Source organism: Phaenicophaeus curvirostris, chromosome 9 (genome assembly GCF_032191515.1).
Source record: "Phaenicophaeus curvirostris isolate KB17595 chromosome 9, BPBGC_Pcur_1.0, whole genome shotgun sequence".
Taxonomy (NCBI): domain Eukaryota; kingdom Metazoa; phylum Chordata; class Aves; order Cuculiformes; family Cuculidae; genus Phaenicophaeus; species Phaenicophaeus curvirostris.
The window spans coordinates 29,692,519-29,715,368 of record NC_091400.1 but is presented as its reverse complement, the minus strand read 5'-3'; the positions used below and the strand labels follow the sequence as shown (position 1 = coordinate 29,715,368).

Here is a 22,850-nt window from a genome sequence, read left to right as displayed (position 1 = left end):
AGCCAAAGAAGATACAGCATGGGAAAAAAAACCCACATTAAGCATCAAGACTTTTTGTACCATCACTCTCTGTCCCTGGCTCAGACTGCTCACGCACGGGGACTGGACCTCAGTTTTCAGACTCAGTGCTTGTGTGCAGACAGAAACTCACATGCTCATGGTATGGTGCAGAAAATGATCCAAGCAAAGCAGGTTTTAAAACCAAAAATAGATGGCTTGTTTCACTCCTAACTGCAGAACAAATTAATCAGGAGAGTCAAAATTCACAAGCGAACATGTTGTCAAATTAGTTTTCACATTCATTTTGTTGACTTTGATAAATATCTTCACAATGCTTCCTCTCTGATAAGGCAAAGAAATTATGTGTTTTAAATATATCATCAAACAAATTGCAGATATAAATATGCTACCAATTAAGAAGGTAACTTAACAGACTGTCTAATCAACACGTGCGTTGGCTTTGACAACTCTGTATTTGACATTTAAGCTACTGCTCTGTGCAACTTGCTTCTGCTGTTAAGGGAAGTGAAAAGAAATAAAAAAAATAAAAAGTATGGAAAATGCCCCCTAACACACATATGCGAGAGCAGACTCATTGCACCGAGTTTCTCCATAGAAACCAGCTCTGCAGCAGCTCACCACAGACTCCGGTTAGGATTCATCTACACAACCACAAGCTACTTAAGCTTGGGCAACAGGCAGAAAATGAAATCTCTTTGACCAAGGCAAGGCTTTAAAGAAAAGCCCTGTAAAGCTGAGATACTTCATAGAAATTATGTTCCCAGGCACAGGGTGCTGCAAATAGGGAAATGATGGGATGATAACAAAGGATAAAAGGTCAAATTACTAAAAAGCCCAAAACATCAAGCCTGACTAGGGCAATATCAAAAGCCACCTTGTGCCTTCTCCTTCTCTTCTAAGTACTTCCCACAGAGGTGAAACACTCACACTCAAAAAAACCCTCCATCACCACCAAGACAATAAATGCTTAAGAGATTCACATCCAATTTTCCTCCCCTCCAGTTCTCAGGCAAACTCTAAAGATCTGTAAATGTTAGCAAGTATCAAACAGTTGACATATTACCGATTTGGCATTACTGTATCATAAAGCAGTTAACATTCCAGATTTCGTGCAGATAAAGGGTTACCACCCATGACACAGTATGTTCAAACAGTATTAGCAAACTCACACAAGTGCTGAGGTTCTGAGATACCAGCATCATGCACCAAACACTTTTAAAGAACTGCTAATATTTGCAGATATTTTGATTTGCCCCCCACTTTTTGCCATGCAGGCAACCACTCCACATATAAGAACTTACATTAAACTCCTCTCGGAAGAGCTTCCCTTCGTCTGCTGATCGCATTCGTATTTCCTCTTCAAGATTTTCTACAGGAATAGGGAAATACTTCTTCGGGCCTGAGGGAGACCTACTGAGCAGCATCACTCGTTGCTGTTCTGTCAGTACATGGAAAGTACGTGTTAAAGGCATGACCAGAGCAACAGTTAACAAGCTATTTCCAACTACAAATTAATTTATATGCTGGAAAGATGCCAAAAGATACTTCTCACATGAGACCTCAATCGATGATAAAGCTGATTTAAATGAAATAAAAAACCAAAACCACAGGCTAAGTAGGTGCTTTGAGAACATAATAAATTCAAGTAGAACCACAATTGGTAAAATTAATGATTTCTGTATTTACATCGGATTCAAATGTGACCAAGTTTTATTTAGAAAAGGAGAAGATTCCTTCTGCTGACAAAGAGCACACCAACCCAGAGCTGCTCTGCCACAGGGCAAGGACTGCAGGGCCAGCTTTTAGCATCTATCACCAAAGAGATGCTGCTAGATTATTTTGTTTGTGAGGGGAAAAGAACAAAACAAATACCTTTAACTTGGCAGATAACAGAAATTGCATCAAGATGAGCTGTCACTCTCCATTGCCTCAGATCACCCCAGTATCAGCCCAGCCCCAATGCCTCTGAGGCTGCACAGTTTGGTACGGGGATTGCTGCAAGTACTTCTTACCACCTAGACCTCAGCTTGCACAGGGAAATAAAGCCCCAGGACACCCTCACCTGCCACCTTAACAGCCCTTCAAGAACACAACCAGCCACCTGGAAATTGAAATAAGTATCCCCACAGGCTGGGCAGGACAGCTGGAAGAAGTGGAGGGGTTAAGCCCACTGTTTGGTGAAGACAAGTTTTATTTGCAACCAAAGGCAAACAGAAAACCAGATCATTTCCCTACATGCTGATAATGACAGGGCAACTTCCACCTGCAAACTAAAACTCACTGCTGGCTGCACTAACCATTCATGGCCCCAGGGCACTACCCAGTACCAGGTCACCACGAAGATCTCCAGAGCGTGCTGGCTGGGGTTCCTGTGCACAAACACCAACCGAACAGGAAGCTGCTGGGTATATTTAGAGGTTTGACTTTCTCTCTGACTGCCATCGTGTTTGTTAACCAACTCTGCAGTTCACACGTAGCAATGTGGAACAGGCACAAAGATGCAATTTTTTTTATCGTTAAGTTTTTCTCTTTGTTATGGCTAAAATAATTTACAAGCAAGAAGAATAGGCTAGGTTTGAGCTGAGACATGTAGAGCTCACGCGAAGGGCTCCCTGCTAACAGACATAAACTCAGCACATTGAAAAAGCTAGTGGAAAACATTTTTAAACCCTGAGTGTTGTATTTTAAAGCTGTCGGCTTACAGTACTGCCCTGTCCCATCTCCTTGCTTGTTACTCTTTACATTCAGGAACCAGCCCATAATTTTGCAAAGAGTTAAGGACCCTTTTTTCCTCCTTTTAAGAAGGAATACTACAATTCTTTCTCTAAATACAAAGATCACAGTATCAGAAAACTGGCTATCAGCTGGTATCCTAATGAAACATACATAAAGGACACAAGAAACATTTACAAATACACATTTTCTGTACCCCAATTCGAAATGAAAATCACTTAAAACCAACAAATGAAAGTTAAAAACTTCTTTTTTAAAAAACTATTTTCTTTTTAATAACAATCCTATAATCCCATAACTTATAAATAAAACCCAAATTTAAGTGAATAACTGAATTCTTAATTAGTGAACGAGCAGGTGCATACACAAACAAAACTCACAGTGAGAAGGAAAGCAAATCTTTCCATACCTTGTTCTTCTAAGATTCCATTTGGCATCTTTTTGTCCCCAGAGTTCACAACAGCTTTTCTGTGTCTTCTAAACCTGAAACACACACCACATTAATCCAAGGAACTATGTTGGAAAGGAACAAGCATTCTTCCAAACCAGTCTCTACCAACCATGTAATTCTGGAAAAACTCTTTCTGTTCATCTTCACAGTGACAGCCACCAGTGCCGCGGCAGCCTCCTCTACGCTGTGATGGAGGCTCCTGCCTCACCATAAGTACGCATTTCATTTCCTTGTTAGATCATATCGAAACAAGACTGAGTTAGTTCTGCATGCAGAGTTCCACACAGACCTACCTGAAAAAATAGCCAGCCAACAGAATGAAAATGATGAAGACCAGAAGCAGAATCAGCATGGAAGTCAGTAGGTCCTTGTGTAAACTGTTCTCCTCTGTAGAGTCTGTGGATTGAACACAGACAATGTGAAACTTTATGAACACAGATTGCTTCACCTAGTACAGACAGAAACTGTAATCACTGTATCAAAGAATCTGTGGTTCTATACAATATTCTGCTAAAAGCATCATAAATTATTTAAGATATGCACAGCTAAAATTGAAAGTCCAGGATTCTTTTCCCCTTCAAAAGCACAAACAAAGTACTTGCTGCTAAGAATACGAAGGATATTTTGAGGAATGACTGGATAAAAAACATAACTTACCCGTGGTCAGAGTAAGTTTACTGGGTGTAAGGTTTTAAACTAAATTTGAAGCCCATTTAAAAGATTTCCTGCAGTACCCTTACGCGCATCAGTTGTTTCTCCGCCAGAGAGAAATGACCCAAGAATGTCACCCTTTGTATAGATTTGTGTATCTCCAGAGAAAGAATGTGCATTTTGAACATGTCTAGTTTACCAGTCCAAAACACCACTGCTGGCTGTATCATTCTGTAAAGCACACGATGAGCGTGACAGAAGGGGAAAGCAGGAGGAGTCAGTGCAAACTGCAGCACTTACGGCTTATATTATGTATTTTATGTATGTTATATATAAATAGATAGGAGTAGAAATTATGAGAATTTTAACAAATAGAATGGAGAGTAAAAGAAATTAAAATTTTGTTTTACCTAGTATAAATTGCAAGGCATACTTCTGTTAATAGTGTTTTTATGCATGTGATTCTACATTTCATTTTCACTATGCTTCTGTAACCTTTTAATTCTACTGAACATTTCAATACATAACACACTAAGATCATTAAAAATGCAGCATGTCTTATTTAAGGCAGCAAAACTCTCAGCCTTACCCTTCAGCAAGCAAAACATAACCCTGCTACCCACTCCTTTTTCCGACTAGGTGAAAAAATCCAGGTTAGGATAATAGTGGTGGTAGACAACTTGCAAAGCAGGAAGGATGAGGTCTTCACACCTGGAATTTATTGTCCATGCCACAGGATGCAGAAAGAGGCTGATGTTCCCACAGTTACAGCCAAAGGAGCCACCCAAGGCAGCAGCCCACACTTAGGGCATCCACCGCTTTTGTTCCCTGGAGTACCAGACCCCTCAGTTTCTCCATCATTACACCAGCCCTCCTCAACCCCCCTTCATTGGCACTTTTTATATATCTTCTTACCAACATCCACTCTTCCAAAATTAGGGCAGTTTTTGTTGCTGCTGGTGGGGGCTTTTTCTTTTGAAACTACATTTACACACTGTAAATGAGTTCTTCACCATTCTTACAGCAGTCTGAGAACTGCAATAGTAGTTCTCCCAAACACCTCTTGCATTCACACCTAAACTCTTCATTGTTGCTTGGTTGCAGTAAAGGCTTTTGAAGATACCTTGCCACAATCCCCGACATAAAATATCATGAAAGCACAAGATTACAGTAACTCTATAAAACTACACAACACTTGCAATAAAGCAGAGAAGAGCTCATATGAATGAGTTGACTGTCCAGAATTGATCACTGCAAAACCATTTGAGTGTTGGTTTGCATCTCACAAGCAGCTGGAAACTCTTTGGATGCTCAGAGTATTACAGCATGAAAAAAAAAAATCTTTAGAGTCATAGGTGCACTAGGAGCATATAAAGAAAGTCTCAAGTGAACATAATAGTACAAAGAAAGGAAACGCAGTAAAATGCATGAAACTTGACATTTAAGTGGTATATAAATGCAAAAGTGACAGACATGACAAAACTGTAATCAGAAACCATCACTTGATGGGGTTTTAGAAGATCACTATTGAAGGAGTGTCTGGATGAATATGCATCTGCCAGAAACAGTTTAACAATCTGTGTAGTATTCAGCAATACTGCACTCTGTATAGAAACCAATATATGACAAAGAAACAAAACAAACATGTATATATTTGCCCCTCTTTGGGCAAGGAGGAGTCACGTTAGCTCACAGTTAAATTTAGAAATTTCAGACCGAGTATCTTGGAATCCTCTAGGATTTAAGGATTTTGTGTCAGTTCTCATCATCAGCTCTGCGTCAAGACCCATGACACAAAGGGGGAAAACCAACAAGTTTGAGTCAACGAGGGAATTAAAATTTCCCTCAATTCATTACATGATATAAAATCCCCCACCTCTTCCTTTCAGAAGAAATAGTACACCTCTAACGATGTTTCTAGGGTATCCTTGGAAAACTGATTCCCAGACAACCACAGAAAGCCTCCAATCCAACGCAGGAGAAGTTCAACCTCCTTCCAGATTACAGTCTACATTTCTTTAGTTAAGAATCACAGAATGTTTTGCTTGGAAGGGACCTTAAAGGTCATCTAGTTCCAACCCTCCTGCCTTCCACTAGGTCAGGTTGTTCAAAGCCTCATCCAGCCTGGTCTTGAACACCTCCAGGGATGGGGCATCCACTGCTTTGCGGGCCAACTTGCTCCAGTGCCTCACCACCCTAACAGTAAAAAAATCTCTTCCTAGTATCTAAACTAAATCTCTCCTCTTTCTGATTAAACCCCTCATCCTATCACTACACTTCCTGATAAAAAGCCCATATCTAGCTTTCTTGTAGGCCCCCTCTAAGTACTGGAAGACTGCTGTAGGGTTTCCCTGGAGCCTACTCTTCTCTAGACTGAACAACCCCAGTTCTCTCAGCCTGACCTTGTATGGGAGGTGTTCCAGCCCTCTCATCGGATTCAGAGCCCTCCTCTGAACTTGCTCCAATAGATCTATGTCTTTCCTGTGTTGAGGACTCCAGAAATGAATTCAGGGCTCCAGCTGAGCTCTCACGAGAGCAGAGGGGCAGTATCACCTCCCTCACCCAGCTGGATACGCTCCCTCTGATGCAGACCAGGATATGGTTGGCTTTCTGGGCTGCAAGTGCACTTTGCTGGCTGATGTTGAGCTTTTCACCCATCAGCACTCCCAAGTCTTTCTCTTCAGGGATGCAAGAACAGAGCACTTCTGCAATGACAGATACAATTGTCTGCATCAAGATCTCACCTCTCCTACTCACACTTTACAAGGAAATTAGGTCTAAAACCAGTCCCTTCGTCTATGTATACAGGCACAACTGTTTTCAAAGCCTTGTAGTTACACACCAATGGCCTCACTTCTGAGGAGCCTGTGTGTAAGGAATGGTATGGTTTTAAATAGTTGCATTTAAACAGGCCTATGCAGTGCTACAGACTAGGGGAAGAGCGGCTAGAAAGCTGCCCAGAGGAGAAGGACCCTGGGGGGGTGTTGGTTGACAACGGCTGAACATGAGCCAGCAGTGCCCAGGTGGCCAAGAAGGCCAATGGCATCTTGGCTTATATCAGAAACAGCGTGGCCAGCAGGTCCAGGGAGGTTCTTCTCCCTCTGTACTCGGCACTGGTGAGACCGCTCCTCGAATCCTGTGTTCAGTTCTGGGCCCCTCACCACAAGAAGGATGTTGAGGCTCTGGAGTGAGTCCAGAGAAGAGCAACAAAGCTGGTGAAGGGGCTGGAGAACAGGCCTTACGAGGAACGGCTGAGAGAGCTGGGTTTGTTTACCCTGGAGAAGAGGAGCTGAAAGGAGGTTGTGGAGAGGAGGGTGCTGGCCTCTTCTCCCAAGTGACAGGGGACAGGACAAGAGGGAATGGCCTGAAGCTCCACCAGGGGAGGTTCAGGCTGGACATTAGGAAAAGATTTTTCACAGAAAGGGTCACTGGGCACTGGCACAGGCTGCCCAGGGAGGTGGTTGATTCACCATCCCTGGAAGTGTTAAAAAGACTGGTGGATAAGGTGTTCAGGGACATGGTTTAGTGGTTGATAGGAATGGTTGGACTCGATGATCCTAGAGGTCTTTCCCAACCGAGTGATTCTATGATTTATTGCCTGTATTTTCTTCAATATCTGCATCAGTAATTTTATAAATGTAGCCCAAAAATGGTAAGAGAGAGTTACAGCCAGGTGTAGACCACTGTGGACTCCACCTAAAACATCGCTGGCCAACACAACTGCCTGCATACTAAGTGGGATTTTAAGGGGAAACTGAAAGACAGACCTGAATTATTTTATTTTTATTTTTTAATTAGTGCTGCTTCAAAAATTTATGACTGAAACACATGACTAAATGCATACAGAAAAGGGAGATGTCCTCTAAAGCAGATCTCTACTGCAGCCACTGCCAGGGAATATTTTCCACTGCTCCAGCACAATGAGAGCTGTGGTCCAAAACCACAGGGATTTCTGTTTGCAACCACATAAAAAAGATCGTCCCAAAGGCATTTTAGAGCAATACATTGAAATGGTGACTTTCATCTTGTTAAGAGAGAGGAATTATCGCCTGAAGAATGGTGGCAACCCCTTGTGCTTCCCCTGCCACCCACCGAGGCTGACTCACAGGTTCTTCCCAGATTCATTCCCTGTGCTGCTGGCCCAACCATATAAATAGCTCTTTCTGGAAACACATCATTATTTCCTTCAGGGTTATGATGTTCCCACTTTCCATATGTGTCAAAACCACAACCACCCACAAGAAAAAGGGGAACTAACAACAGTGTGTGCACATTAGTAACTGCCCAGTGATCCTCCCTCCACACTTCCTCCCAAACTTTGTTTTTCTTCATCCCTGGATCAATTCCTCTGTATACAGGACCTGAATGGTAAAATGGCCCATGAATAAAAGTGTGATGAAATCTTTTTTTCTCCCTTCACAAAAGCAAGCTAACAAGGCAAAACATGTGCTTTGCCCTAGATTAGCGAGTCAGGTATCTGAAATTATTCCAATGTTTGACAAAGAACAGACAAGATATTGTCTGTTTGAATGCAGAAGAAATTCCACAACAGACTATTTATTCACAAGTCTGAGTTCCTCTTCAAACAACAGAGAACCAAACACTCTACCTCTCTAAAACTAAAGCTTGACTGCTCTTGCCCACTATTTGGGTTAGATTTCAATTGGGTTTTTTCTAGGGTGCACCCTTCATCTCTGCTGTCCCTTCAGCAGACACGCAGATGTCCTTGAAGTGCTTGCTAAAATCTGACCACAGAGACTTTTGGGCAGGGTCACATGCCTCTGCTTTGGGTCAGAACTGTTGCTTCAAACATGCAGTCCTGCAAAGGATCCCAGCCTCCTCTGACATTTATTTTACATGAAGAGCAGCTGTCACAACATCTTGACACAGGCCTTATCCCTCACAGTGCACACAGTCTTAAATAGTACCACATTAGGAAATACATGATTATTAAGAGAAATCTGGTTAAATATTAACAGAGGTGTTTTGTCACCTGCAGGCACAACACCCAATGCCTCCCAGTTTACTACAATGTCAGTACTTACATGCAACTTTTATCAGAGTAATGCATATGCCACATGCATGATACAGGAGCTCTTAGGCAAGTATCTGCTGAAGAGGTCAGTCCAGCTTGCATCAGCTTCTGCAGCCAGCATGCCTTGTGGCCATGCAAGACCTCACACATCAATTTAGGGGATACTTCAGAACACAATCTGTCATGCATGGAAGTGTTGAATATCTTCCATATTAATCCTTCACTTGTTCATGTTTCAAAGGGCAATGAAGCATCTTTGATTTTTATTGTAGTCTTTCAATACACCTCACATGCTCCACAGAGCAGGTAACTCTCAAGATTCACCAAGAACAACTGCAGGGAGCGGCAGAGCTCACCGAAATGCACACAGCCACAGGACACAAACCCTTACATGTCACCTTGCTGGCGGTACTGGGATGCTAGTAACAGTGCACATGCACCTGTCCCTCATGCCATCCTTTGCACAGATGCAAAGGAGAAGACACACTCAAGTGACATATTTTGGGTAGTCCCTACTGCTTTTTGTGGACACAGGCATTTTTTTAATTACCTGGACTGAGTGAATAGCAGAGTCTTTAAATTATTTGTTGTTGTTGTAAAACCTTCATTCACCAAACTTTCTATTCAGATTTAACAGTGATTGATTTAATATAATGAAGCCTCTTGCACATCAGTGTGTGCTTTCTGTATCCTGAAATCCTACAAATTAACCAACAATAGAACTGTTCTCTTTTTAAAGCTTTCATTTAGCCACTCTGTCTCCTTGAGGTCTGGCTGAACTAGTGCTGTGACCTCTGGGCAAGGTATGTCCACCCATGCCAAGGGGGACATCACAAAGTCCAGCCTAAGCCTTCCCACATCATTTTTGGAAAAGAAAATCCCAGTCCTGCAGAGAACCACTGTGCTTCATCATGCCTTGACTGCAGAGAGGTAGCAGATGCACAGCTGATAAACAGAAGATGCATTTGGTACATATGGAAAACAAATCCAGATTACAAAAATAAATAAAAGGAAGGGTAAAGGAAAAAGAGAGGAAAGGCAAATCAGCATCCACAGCCTGCAGTGCACAAGAAGGTAAACAGCATCAGGTGAAAGAATCATGTCAGTGTTTGTCATCCCAAACATCACTGAAAGTTGCCCAGCCAGACTGGGCACAGCCCTGCTTGCCACTGCAATCATACAATAGTCTGGGTTGGAAGGTACACTTAAAGGTCAACTAGTTCAACCCTCAATCCAAACCCACTGATTTCTTATGTTCTGCTTTTCAAATTAGTTCTTGAAATCTAGTATCAATTAGGAAAGCATCCCTATGGCTTCTAAATGCTAAGTAAAATAAGCCAACCTCCTTCTTCAAAACTCAATTTTCAGATGATACTTCCATTTTCTAAATGAAAAAACCACCACGAGTGCAGTGTGAAAGTCCCCGTCTCTGGGCCCCATTCTAGCTACTGCATAGCAAGACTTCATTCTTTCTATACATTGCTTCAGTTATCTTCAAAGACATCCACTAACTTCTTGTAAGTTTAACCCAGCGATAAATAGGGCATCAAAAGCTGCACTATTTGCTGCCTTTTAAGCTTCCAACTCATCTGATAAATTCATTACTTCTACATGTTAATAAAACTGTAGTGGGAAGAAATTGTAAAGACGGGCATGAAACCCAGAAAATATTCATAGAGTAAACACTAAAGAAATTTAAACATTTGGAAAGGATTAAAAAGCTTTACTACTGCAACTCCCAGGCTGCTTTCACATTTCAACTACATAACAAATAAAAATACAAGAGGAAATAAAAGGATCCTGTCTATGATTATTACTGGATCATTAATATTTTTGTAACCAGGAACTGTTTGAGTGTTATGGACAGTATCACATATAAATAGTCTGTCACGTATTTGAAAGCATAAAATATTATCTATTTGAAGTATATATTTATGCAAATAAATAAATACTGGTTTGTATTTATTTAATACAGTTGAATACTCTGAGTAGATGGCAGCGCAGCTTTTCCAGCAAAGAGCAAAGCAGTAAAAATCAGAATATCCTATCTATATGAACGGGAAATTTCATAGTAGCAATTTCATGGTAACCTTGCAGGACGCAAAATGGCAAAAGTGCTAAAAACACCCAGGAAAAAAATACAGACCACCTACCCATGTTTAAAATATAAATAAACCCCACAATATTTTAATTAACAATCATTTAAAAACAAAGTCAGCTACAATAATGACATGCAATAAATTATAATTAGTCCTTTTATGATCAAAAGTATCTCATCATTTTGGATCATTTATCGAATTACCACACAAAAGGAAAGCTGGATTTTTTTAGAATCATTCAGGTCTTCCTATATTCTTTTAAATGGAGGTTTTTAACACTTTAACAAAAAAAAACCCCTCTATTTTTATATTTAAAAATATTGTATTAAGTCAATGGCTATTAAATATATTAGATAATCCTATTATCTAGGATAATACCAGATAGTATTACACAGCAATACACTTTCAGTTTGCATGTACTTGTCTACCAGCCAAAACTCTTTTTCACTTCTCACTGCAAAGTAATGAAGGCTTTGATATTTAGAAAAAAGCAGTTTAGTCATACTAATAATTTCTATTTTGTATCACTGAAATTAAGATTTAATTAATACAAGAATAAGATTACTCTTACCTGCGCTGTCACACTTAAATTCAACATAATTTTGAATTAAGCTTTGAAGATGAACAGCATCTATGGTGAAACACTCTTTTTATTCATTTTATTAAAATTCTGGGAAGTGATACAACTAACAAGTTACTTATAATAATAATGCTTATATTCCTACATATTCAGACCAATATTAGTAACTTGGTTCTTCTATTGCTCCAGGTGCCAGACAAGAAGCAGGGCACTGACAACTACTCGGCAGTGTAGTTTTATACTTAGCTATTTTTATATTTTAATTTGCAATCAATTTATTTGGAAACCCAAAGCAAAACAATGCCAAGATTGTCATCACTAACAGCAGAGCGCCTTGCCCCTCTAACCCTCCACTTCCCCTGCGAGGTCTGTTAGTGCCCAGGCAGAGCAGTGCTCAGCTGCAACTCCACTCTTCTCCAGCCTCAGATTTTGATGGAAGCAAAAGCTGAACACCTAGGTTAATGCAATCAAGGACCAAAACAAAGTGGCCATCAGCCACTCCTGGAATGTAATTCATGCTTAGCTCTCCTTCCATATGTGCAGAAAGTTCACATGCAGACTAAAAACCAACCAACCACTAAAATGCCCTCCTATAAAGACTAAGTGTCAACAACAGTCACTTGAAAACTTATCAAGGTTTCACTACCCTGTTTATATGGAACACCATCAGCTTTATTTCCCTTCAACCAAGTCCGTGGAGCAGCTATTCCTCTGGAAATCCCTGTCTGGCATGAGCATGGTGTCACACACTGCCACCGCTCAAACAGCAAACCACTGCCTGAAAAACACCACCAGTACATGGATTTTAAAAACAGCAAGATAGGCTTATGAAAGATAAGGACAACGTGCAAGTAAAACATATCTTCCTACCCCAGGACACAACAGTAGAATCAATATCTTAAATCAAAAAACCCAATGAACCTTTGTTTGACTTGGATGAGCTCCTCACCAGGACTGTAACGTGTTAGGATGCAGTTGTTGGAGGGCTTGAAGCAAGAGGAAGAAATTCTGAAAACAGAAATGTGGATGAATAAAAGATGCTGACTGATGGGCAGAAGATTGCTCTCAGGTCTTTGAAAGAGGCTTTTCTATTTTTTACCTGACCTACTCTTATGCAGGACACCTGTGCTATTATACATCTCCAAGATTTGCCTTAGACAACACATATCATTAGAAAACACAGAACCCATATAAAGATCCTAGTTTCTCATTATGTTTAAATATGTTCAACCTGTTGTCTAACTGATAATTCCTTTTTTTCATATTGTCTATGCCTAGGTCTCATCACATTGGAGATCCACATTGACAGCTCCTGGGGTTTGGAGATCTTGCAGCTCAGGCAGGAGAAAACATCCTGTGCTTCTCCACCTTTCCCAAAGCTATCCTGTGCATTACCCATAAATGGGGAAGAGAAAGTAAGCTGTACAGCACCAGTCATATGGAGATCAAATACAGAGATCACTCGGTAAGATTAGAAGCACATTACTGGGGTCAAAGTCCTGGAAAAACATCCAGGACTATGTCACCAGGGAACCTCACCACAAGTCCTTTTCCACACCAACCTCCACCCCTGCAAATTAAGAGACACCCTTACTTGTTGTTGCTGTTGGCTTTGGCAACTCAGTTCCATTGGGTGGTAAAGCTTCCACAAAGACAAAATTAACACAGAGCAGTAGGAGAGAGCAGGAATGTTCCATCCTGGACCTAGAAGAAAATGAAAGCAAACGATAAGTTTTCAGGTCAAATTCCTAGTACGCTTTTTCCTCACGTCACGTAAAAAGTAATGTTTACTTCAGATGAGGAAAGTTTTAAACTTGTTTTATACTCTCTCGTTGCCTTGTCACTTAACTTTCAGTTCTGACGCAGAGAGAAAAGGAGAATACCAGTAGTATGCATTAAGAATTCATTAAGACTGTTTTAAATCCAAAAACAAGAAGATAACACACAGCCATCAGAGACATCAAGAGAAATCAGGCCAGAAAAGCTACTCTACATAGTAAAACACAGCAGTTGAAGAGACTGAGGCAAGAAGCCTGGAAGTCATTTTGATACATAAATAGAAAAATCCTAAGTACCAGTAGGTGGAATCTTGAGAATAAATGCACAACAGAAATTTGCGACTTATTTTTGATGCTTGCTGCCATAACTGCGTGTATTATACCTTAATATATATATTATAGCTATTATGAGAGACTGTCATCTCATCCATTAGCTGGTCTTGCATGATTTTAAAATCTTTTCCTTAGCAAAAACATAACATACAAGCATTACTTTGTGTATTTCACAAATGGCAGAACACATCCAGATGGTGGCTCTACATCCATTGCTAAAATTATAACCACGGCAATCCTGCAGAGCAAAGCTCCCTCATTTTTCAGTATAATGCATCTAATATTACAATTTCCATAGGACATTATATACTGCTGCCTAATAACATAAAGAAATAAAATCCAGGAACTTGGCAGCTATTAGAATAACCATTATAAAATCCTTCCTTTCAACTTAAAACGGGATAATCCACTAGAAAAAAAATTTGAATGTATTTAAAAAATATAAGAAATTAATGTAAAAAACTTCTGTGACAACAACTTTCACACCACCTTTTTGCCACTCTCATGTGTGTAACTTGGCAGTGGATCTTATTCTCCGCCTCTCCGCTATACCTAGGGCTAAATCTAAACTCAAGACACACTTGGTATTCTTTAAAAAAAGAATCCTATGAGAAACATATTCACTAAAAATGAATTCTCTTGTGCGCTGAAGGGGTGTCAGCAGCAGCAAGGTTCTTGCCAAGCTGGGCACCGCTCAGCAGAGGGCACCAGAAACTGCAGCTGCACGCAGACCCTGAAAGGAAAGACATCAAGTAATCTCATCTGATATTATAGTTCATTATTAGTTTTCTTTCTCAAGGCCCTGTTAGACACAGAGCCACCCTTCTGCCCACTGAAAGGAGTTAAATCACGCTACATTTACCAAGCTAACCCCTTCCAGAACTGACTGCAGGATCCCTTCTATCCACTGCCTTTAGGATGCTTTTTAAAGTCTTTCAAGTGTTGTTAAAGTACAGGAAAAAGAAAAAAAAAGGAACATAAAAATAGAAAGACAGAACATATTTCATGAGGAAAGAAGTGTCTAATTCTTTTTTACATGGGAGGACACATTTACTACCATTCTTGCTGTGCTTCTTATAGTTTGGAAGCTCATTTGATCTAGCTGGGTTTTTTTAATAAGTGAAGAAAGAATGAAGAAAGACTAATTAAAAAAATTATTAGCGTCAAATTTTATTTTCTGAAATGTCTTTTTTTAATTTTCCCCCAATCCAGCTTCCTACTGACAGATTCACTTATTCAGTTCCTTCTACTATTGTTTATAATTTAAGCAGCTTGTGCCTTATACTAACAGGTTCTGTCAACAGCCAGGTTAACCCCGAACTAGACATTCTTAGGATACAGCTTTCTGCAAGCTGTATCTACATTGGCTATATTATATAGAATCATAGAATAACCAGGTTGGAAGAGACCCAACAGATCATCGAGTACAACCATTCCTATCAAATTCCTATATTTAGCATTATGTAGAGCTTTTCAAAATTACCAATTTAGAATTATAAAGCAATAGTACACTGGAAGCTCAAATCAGGCAGCAGCAGTTTAGGGGAAAGGGAAAGGATTTGGAAATCTGGAATAAAGCCAGAATAATTGTGGAATCAAGAGGGAAAGGGCTGGTGTTGCCATGAACAAGATGCTGAATGCAGCACTTCACCGACTGTGATGCTTCGCACCCTCAGCAAAGACTGTTTAAATCTGCTGGCTGTTCAGGTAATGAGTCCTGGCAGTTACAGCGAGCTGCTTCACTGAACCATTTTACAGACCACTGCAGAGTCCGCTAGCTCACCATTAAAATACAGCCAGCACTTTCAGGACAAAAAAAAAAAAAAAAAGTAATTGACATTGCTGGCAGGTTTCCAGGAGACCGGAAAGTGTGAGAAGCATCGACGTCCCTCACAAAATTACAGTTATGAAGGTTTTACAGATACAAAACCCATGCCAGACATCATCTATCTGCTCTCTTCAAAGTGATAAAGTATAACTTGTGTATACAGTTGATGCCCAACAACTTATCCGAAATAAACACATCTACTGAGAGTATGAAAATTCTGGGATCTCACTTTTGTCCAAACCACTTTGTATTTCTGCTTGCTAAAGAAAGAAGGATTAAAACTTAAAGTAAACTTAGGCGCTGCAGCACAGAGGCACTGCATATGACTAAGTAGTCTGTACTTCTCTTCAGAACAGGATAAATGGGGAGGAGAGCAAGCTCTAATAACATAAGAACACTCTAAGCTTTACTGTATATGCATATTTATGTACTTCACATAAAGGGCCTCAACTATTATTTTTTGAAAGGAAAAAAACCACTGCCACAGATGCAGCAGCATTTTCCATTCTCAAGAAGGTACAATATCATGATACAGTCTGCTAAAGGAAAAAGGAAAAATAGTTACAGCTCCTCTCCAGAGAGAACAGGCAGGTAGAAAAGCGCTGCTGAACAAGAAAGAACAACCACATAATACAAAAGAAGGTTCATGTTGATAAAATCAGAAAGGAAAAGATGCAGGTAAAGACATACACTGTCATTATTACATGGCTTTGCTGCAACGCAACTGCTGCCCTGCCTGGGAGAAGAAATAGGAACTGCTTTCACAACTGCATGGTGATACAATGCATTTTTATCTACTTATATCCTACTACCTGCAGCCTTTTTTCATGGATATGCGTGGGTAAATGGCTCAGGCAGTTAAACTTTAACTCTGTGGAATAATACTTTTTGTAGTGAAGGACTCTTAGCTATTTCTGATTAGCTGACACCTTAAAAAGGTGCCAGAGATTCTTGTTAAAACCATAGCTTAAAAGTCTGCATTGTTACAGATAAACGCTTCTATGTCCAACAGAGAACTTGATACCATGAAAAAAAAAAAAAAAATCACTGTGAAATTGCACAGCTAACTCAAATCCTGCCAAGTAGGCAAAGCACTTGAAATCCAAATGCAATCCAATAAGGATCAGCTCAGAAATCAGGGGGAAGGCATGAAGCCTCTGTGCAGCTCTTCCTAGCATCAGGACTGGTGCCACTGCTTTCTGCACGGCCCTAGGAGATGCTGCCAAAAACATGAGAAAATGGCATTACTTGCAGGGATTATTGGATTAGTACACATGCTAAATTTATGTTTTCTCTGCAGAACTGAATTCTCATTTGACCTGACAGCTCAAGAATAAAACCTTAGTTCTAAGAAAATATGCTAATAAAACCTTTGTCATACTCATGCTATTGCTACAGCTATGTGACTTTTTTTCAAGGAGCCTGATGCACAAGGTGCTTGTGGGTTAAAGAGACACCCATTTCTTGCATCCTCCCAAAGCAGAAATAAAACATCAAAACATCCCATCTAATGCAGAGGATGGTGGAAAGACTGTTGGGTTTTATTTTTCTCCCCTAGGGTTTGTTATCATGCAGCTCAGGTCATGTCCCAGATTTTTAGTGCTAAAAAGGTAATAATATTCTAAAGGAAAAGCACTATCAAGTCAGAAAATACAATTAAAAAATGAGAGAAATGAAAGCATTCTCATTGTAAGTTGACAAATGAGTTGGGATGTGGGATGTTAGCCACGCCAAGAGCAATCATCTACCCAAAAAGGCTGCTAGTTCAAGAAAAAAAAAAAACAAACTGTCAAAAGGAAAAGGGGGGAAAGTCACCCTCTCCCCTTTGCCTGCCTTTTCTCCTTTTGCACAAGGTATTTCAGAGTGGGGTAGAGAGATACTGCTTTTCACCCATAAACCCCAAACACAACTGGTTCTGCTGAAGAGCCTTAAGCCCCAGTGTCTGTTTGCTCCAGCTGGCTGGGGTCTCCCCTACCTGCAGTAAGTGAGCTGGTGGCTGGCATCCCCTTGGCCTGGAACCCTGTGCACTGCGAGCAGCTCTCATGTCTGGTCAGGCTGACCACAGCTATTCACTCTTTCCTGAAGCTCTGTCATTCCCATCGTGTTTCTGCCGACCCACCTTAACACACCAGGCAGCACCGAGTTACAGTTTAACTGGAATAGCTCTTGCATGACTTCATTTTTGGTTAGGACTTTATTGCACCATTATGTCATAAGGCAGGTAAGAAAGCACTGCTGCAGCATTTCAAAAAAAAATTGTTCATTTGAATCATGATTTTACAAAATAATGAGAAAAAGAAGGGCTACTTTCCATTCCAAAGGAACAGGGGAAAGTGGGAACTTGTGTGAAGATAAATTTAAGACACAGGGCTTCAAGCTAACTGAATAAATGGCAGAGGGTAGCACTCAGTGCCAGAGGACCCCCGTGACTGAAAGGCCAAGCCTCCACTGTCATCCCCACCTTGGGCAGCCAGCAAAGCCTGTGGAGCAGCAAGACCTCAAGCTCCTGCACTCAGCTCCCAGGCAAACACGTCCCACCGGGTGCCCCACCACTCCATAGGGTATAAATTGGAAGCAGCTTTTCAGTATTCCTCTTGTTTGGGGTAACCGTTCAACAATGATTTGTTACTTAGAGCCACACATTAAGCCTCAAATCAAGGGAGCTCTCTGCTTTGGAAACGTTAGACTCATAAAATAGTTTGGGTTGGAAGGGACCTTAAGGCCCATCCAGTTCCAACCCCCCTAACATGGGCAGGGACATCTCTGACTAGATCAGGCTGCCCAAGGCCCCATCCAACCTGGCCTTCAACACCTCCAGGGATGGGGCAGCCACGATTTCCTTGGACAACCTGGGCCAAGGCCTCACCACTCTCATCATGAAGAAATACCTCCTTGTGTCTAATCTAAATCTGTCCCTCTCCAGTTAACACTCGTTGCCCCTCAACCTACCACTACAAGCCTTTGTGAACAGTCCCTCCCCAGCTTTCTCGTAGCCCCGTTCAGGTTCCTCGTGCAGTCTGCTGCGTGGCCGTTCCACTAAAGCAAGTTAGAGCAAGATAAACTTTATCATGAAAAGGTATTTTTTGTGGGACAGTTTAGAGCATATTTGCTGTTGGAGGTTTTGTACATCTAAATACAAGCTTTGTTTCTGACTTCTTCAGAAATAGCAAGAGAATTTTAAATACAAATAAATAACTAATAAATATTAGATAAATACCTAATTTTGAAGTAATGTATAATTTAACATAACCACTCACAAAGTTAAATCTGACAATAACAACTCCTCATGTATCCTATAAGAATACTGGCAATAAAGATCTTTTAACAGAGGTGGAAATAATTAGATTAAAAAAATACAAATTAGAATAATCACCTACACAGAAGAGACTGAGTGAGGCAAAGTACCAATTAACTGAATAAAATGAATTTCCATTTAGAATAATCAAGCTTGATAGACTGTCTTACTTGCTTAGTCACTTGGTCTCTAATTCAGGTCGACAAATTACTACATTTGCTTTCATCTTCATGTAAGAAGAGGTCAGCATATGGAGCACAGAGTACGTACGTGACAAAAATTTACAACAGACAGTCGAGAAATGATGATTTCTGATATGCCAGAGGCCAGTTTCTCAGGTAAGCACACTAGCAATGTGCATGGCACAGGCGCTTATGGACTATGAACAGCTTAACAGGGATTTATAGAGAAAATGTTATCTGTTCAAGAAAGTTATGTTTAAAGATACATACCTGAATACAGACTAAAATTACCTCTCTAGTAATACTAATATTTAAATTCTACTGACCCGATATAGCTGGTCCTATCTGTCTTTCTCAGTATCACGAGGAAGTGTCAAAACCCAGTCTACCATGGATAACACCGGTTCAAATCCATTTCAATTAGCAATGCTGGGATCTCCAGTGAATATAAATCACTGGTTGTCACCAGCAGATTAAGCACTGCATTAGCAGGTCTGCTCTGAACAGGATTAAATTACAGTGTTGACAGTGGGGCTGACATGCCACCATTACAAAATGACATTTGCCACATTAAAAATGGTGAGGAATTTTTCCATCAATTGGATTACACAAATTCACCCAGGATCACGAGGCAGAAGGCTGAGTATGACAGTGATCTGTTTTCTTGTATTGGCTTGTTTCTTTGGTACTATTGCCCATCAGAAATAGATTTAAAGCAGTTATGAAGATATACTATATGAAAACTTGTAAAAAAAAAACCTCACATTGGTTTAGAAGTGGTCAAACCCAGGAACACAATGGACTTCGATGGCAGCCTTAGCCTTAATTTTGGAAAACTTGCATATCTTGCTCATGTACTACCTATCTGGCTTACCTGCAGCCCATAGTTTTGGAATGAAGGGAAAAAAACAGAGATTTCTTTCCCATGCTCTGCTGAGTGGCTCTCAGTGAAGCAATACAAATACTCTGAAGACTTTCAGATATATCGTATTTAAAACCACACAGCACGGACTCGGAATAGTCACTTTGCGAACCACAGAAATCCGAAATTAGGAAAAGATCACAAAAGATAAAAGAGAAGGCACTACAATTTTAGAGAGAGAGATGAAAATTATTTTCAAATTCAAAACAGTATTTCCATGCTGCAATAAAAAGGTTAGAACGATTAATACATTCTCTCTCATAAACGCACATTTACTCGCAAACACTTTTTAAATAACTCTTTTGACAGTTTTTGCAGTCGTCCGACCAGCTTTTGCAGGAAACAACAGTTTCAGCAGGTGCATTTCTGAAGCAGTCACAATCAATCTCCACTTGCCAGCACCGAGACCAATCCCGATTTAAACTAAGCCAGAGCAAGCCAGTCCACACTAACCACAATAAATGAAATACAATCAGGATGAAGCCAGAAAGCAAATTACAATTTATAAAATAGCCTCCCCACCCCCACGCACACACCTGATGATGCAATGACTGATGCTAATTGTATATGCAGTATTATTTTCAGATGCAATGAGTACCATTATGGATGTCAAGCCCTGACTGCTATAAACCAGGAGCTGTAGTTCCAAAGTCAACACACCAAGCACACTATTTCACAACTTTCTCACCCCATGTACAGAAAAGTGTTTTAATATTCCTGAAAATTTTAAAAAAATCCTATAGTTCCTTCCATTCTTAAAAAGAACCCAAACACAAATACCTACGTTAACTAAAGAAAGCCCACAATAACACATTTTTTTAAAGATTCCTACCTGTTATGTCATGAACTGAGGCTTTAATCGTTAAGAAGGAAGTTAAATAACTCCTATCTAAAGGTAAGTGTAAAGTCCCATGATTTCAGCATGATTAACTGAGTCATGTTTTTTTAGGTGTTTACACAACTGCAAGAGGATTAATTCTAAACCCAACAAATGTAGCTGTAAAGTGCTCAATAATACAGCAGAGGAAAAAGGGTCTTCTTTGGAAAAGGTCTTTGACAGGTCACCAACGTCATTCCCTCACCATAGTCTGGACTGACTATACCAACCCCATCCCTGGCATGTCAGTCTGAACTGTGCATTCAAATCTCTAGTTCTTCAGCAGCTCTCAAGCTCTACATTCCAATCATTCACATTTTTACTTTTTTTTTTTAGTTTATTTTCCCCACCTAGAGTCAGCCCGCTGCTCCTTCTCCCCCACACAGATAGCTAGATTACAAATTATTCCCATTTAAGCTTCCTGTGCTTGAAGACAAGCATCGTCCTTTAATTATCTCTTCTGTAAACTCATTAACAGGAGCAATTCTTTCAGCCTCTCCAAACAGATCACTTCTAAACCCCAGTAATTCTTATTACTCTCTACTGGGCTCCCTCTGCTCAAGATCCTTCTCAAAGTCCTGATGCTCTGGGTAAGGCCTCAGCCCAAAATGCAGTGGTATGATCAGTTCCCTGTTTCCTAACAATCTATTTTACACCTCATGACAGGGAAAGGATCACGTGAGTCCTTTCCAAGCTTCTCCTATGGAGGCAAACTACTTCAGCAACTCACATGGTGCAGCTGATGACTCCTGTTTCAAATTTTTGCATCTGCTCTGCATCTGCATGCCATCCTCTCAACAATATTGCCCTAATTACTCAAGATTGCTTTGAATGCCACTAATATTATACAATACTTCCCATGCAAGTAAAGTCATCAATAGACACAATACATAACAAGATCCAGGCTCCTGTGAAGGCCACACATCTGCACTCTTCTGCGTAGAATTTTTCCAATTAACAGCTACTCTGAAAGCATCAGTTTCACCACATCCATCTTTTCCTAACATGCTTGTACATCACTCCCTACACATCTTTCCAACAGTTTCCAGGGGATTACTGTTATTTAATTGCTTCACTATTTTTCCTGGAAATGGAATAAGCTGATCAGTCTGTGGAGACTCCAGGCCCTCCTCATCTCCTTCCCAAAGAGGACTCGTGCAATGCCCTCTGTTTGCTCACACATCTGCCAGCTCTTGCAAGCTTCCAAATACAAACTAAGACATTGCTCCAGCCTGTTCTCAGATGAGAATTTCACACAGGCCACCCAATTTGAAAATACCTAACTTCATCTAAATGCAAATTTGTCCTTCCCTTGTTGCAGTCCAAGTTCCCGTCCATCCCTGTGGTCCTGTTACCACACGGCACTGCTGCCTGGTAGGTTTGGGTGCCTGTTCCCCAACTCTCCAGGCAGGGCTGGAGCCCAACATTCTGCTGGGGAGGAGAGCTAAGTCTCTGGTCTTCCATAGGTTCTTCACTTAGCAGTTGCCTGTGCAGCCCCTGAAGGTATTTTTCAATCGGTGACACTTAAACCCCTCGCAGTCATCTCACGAAGGTACAGCTGCAAAGGAGCAGAACAACATCAACTTTGCAACACCAAAAGTGTCTTTGGAAACCACAAAATTCATGAGAAGTTGATTCTTCTCTTTTTGGTACCAGAGAGGCATGCTCTCCCTCACTTCCTAACTGCATGGTCCTGCCCCTAAACAGCAGCCTGTAGCTCTGGGGAAAGAGCTCCTCACTGCAGTAACAACCTTGCTCTGAAATGCCAGGTCTGACCCCAAATGCCACTGCACAATACACTCAGCCAGAGTGGAAAGAAACTGGAAACCAGAAGAGCAAATCCTAGAGCTCAACACCATCATCACTCCCCCTGTGTGCTTCTTGGTGTCATCACCCCGATAATCTCCTCTTATGTGCTCAGTGTCTCACACCAGCCCCTGGCAGGTGACTCCATATGCAGGCATGATTCTTGCCCAACTGCTTCCATGCAAAGCCCAAAAGCTGCTGTAAAAGTATTTCTTGAGCTAAAGGATATTTCTTCAGCTAAAGAAAGCTGAATTAGTTG

General features: G+C 40.7%; 1 protein-coding gene across 5 annotated transcripts in view; it reads right to left on the bottom strand.

Moving 5' to 3' along the window:
* PTPRE (protein tyrosine phosphatase receptor type E) overlaps nt 1-22,850 on the bottom strand; it is a 107,382-nt gene that overhangs the window by 29,259 nt on the left and 55,273 nt on the right. For 4 of the 5 annotated variants that reach the window (XM_069864392.1, XM_069864394.1, XM_069864396.1 and 1 more), the window contains exons 2-5: nt 13,165-13,274; nt 3,499-3,601; nt 3,164-3,237; nt 1,323-1,459 (exon numbers count right to left, since the gene is read on the bottom strand). In XM_069864392.1, coding sequence (XP_069720493.1) covers nt 1,323-1,459; nt 3,164-3,237; nt 3,499-3,601; nt 13,165-13,267 — 417 coding nt within the window. In that variant the 5' untranslated portion in view covers nt 13,268-13,274. Of the gene's footprint in view, nt 1-1,322; nt 1,460-3,163; nt 3,238-3,314; nt 3,464-3,498; nt 3,602-13,164; nt 13,275-22,850 lie in introns of those variants that run through there. The other variant, XM_069864397.1, reaches the window with a different exon arrangement.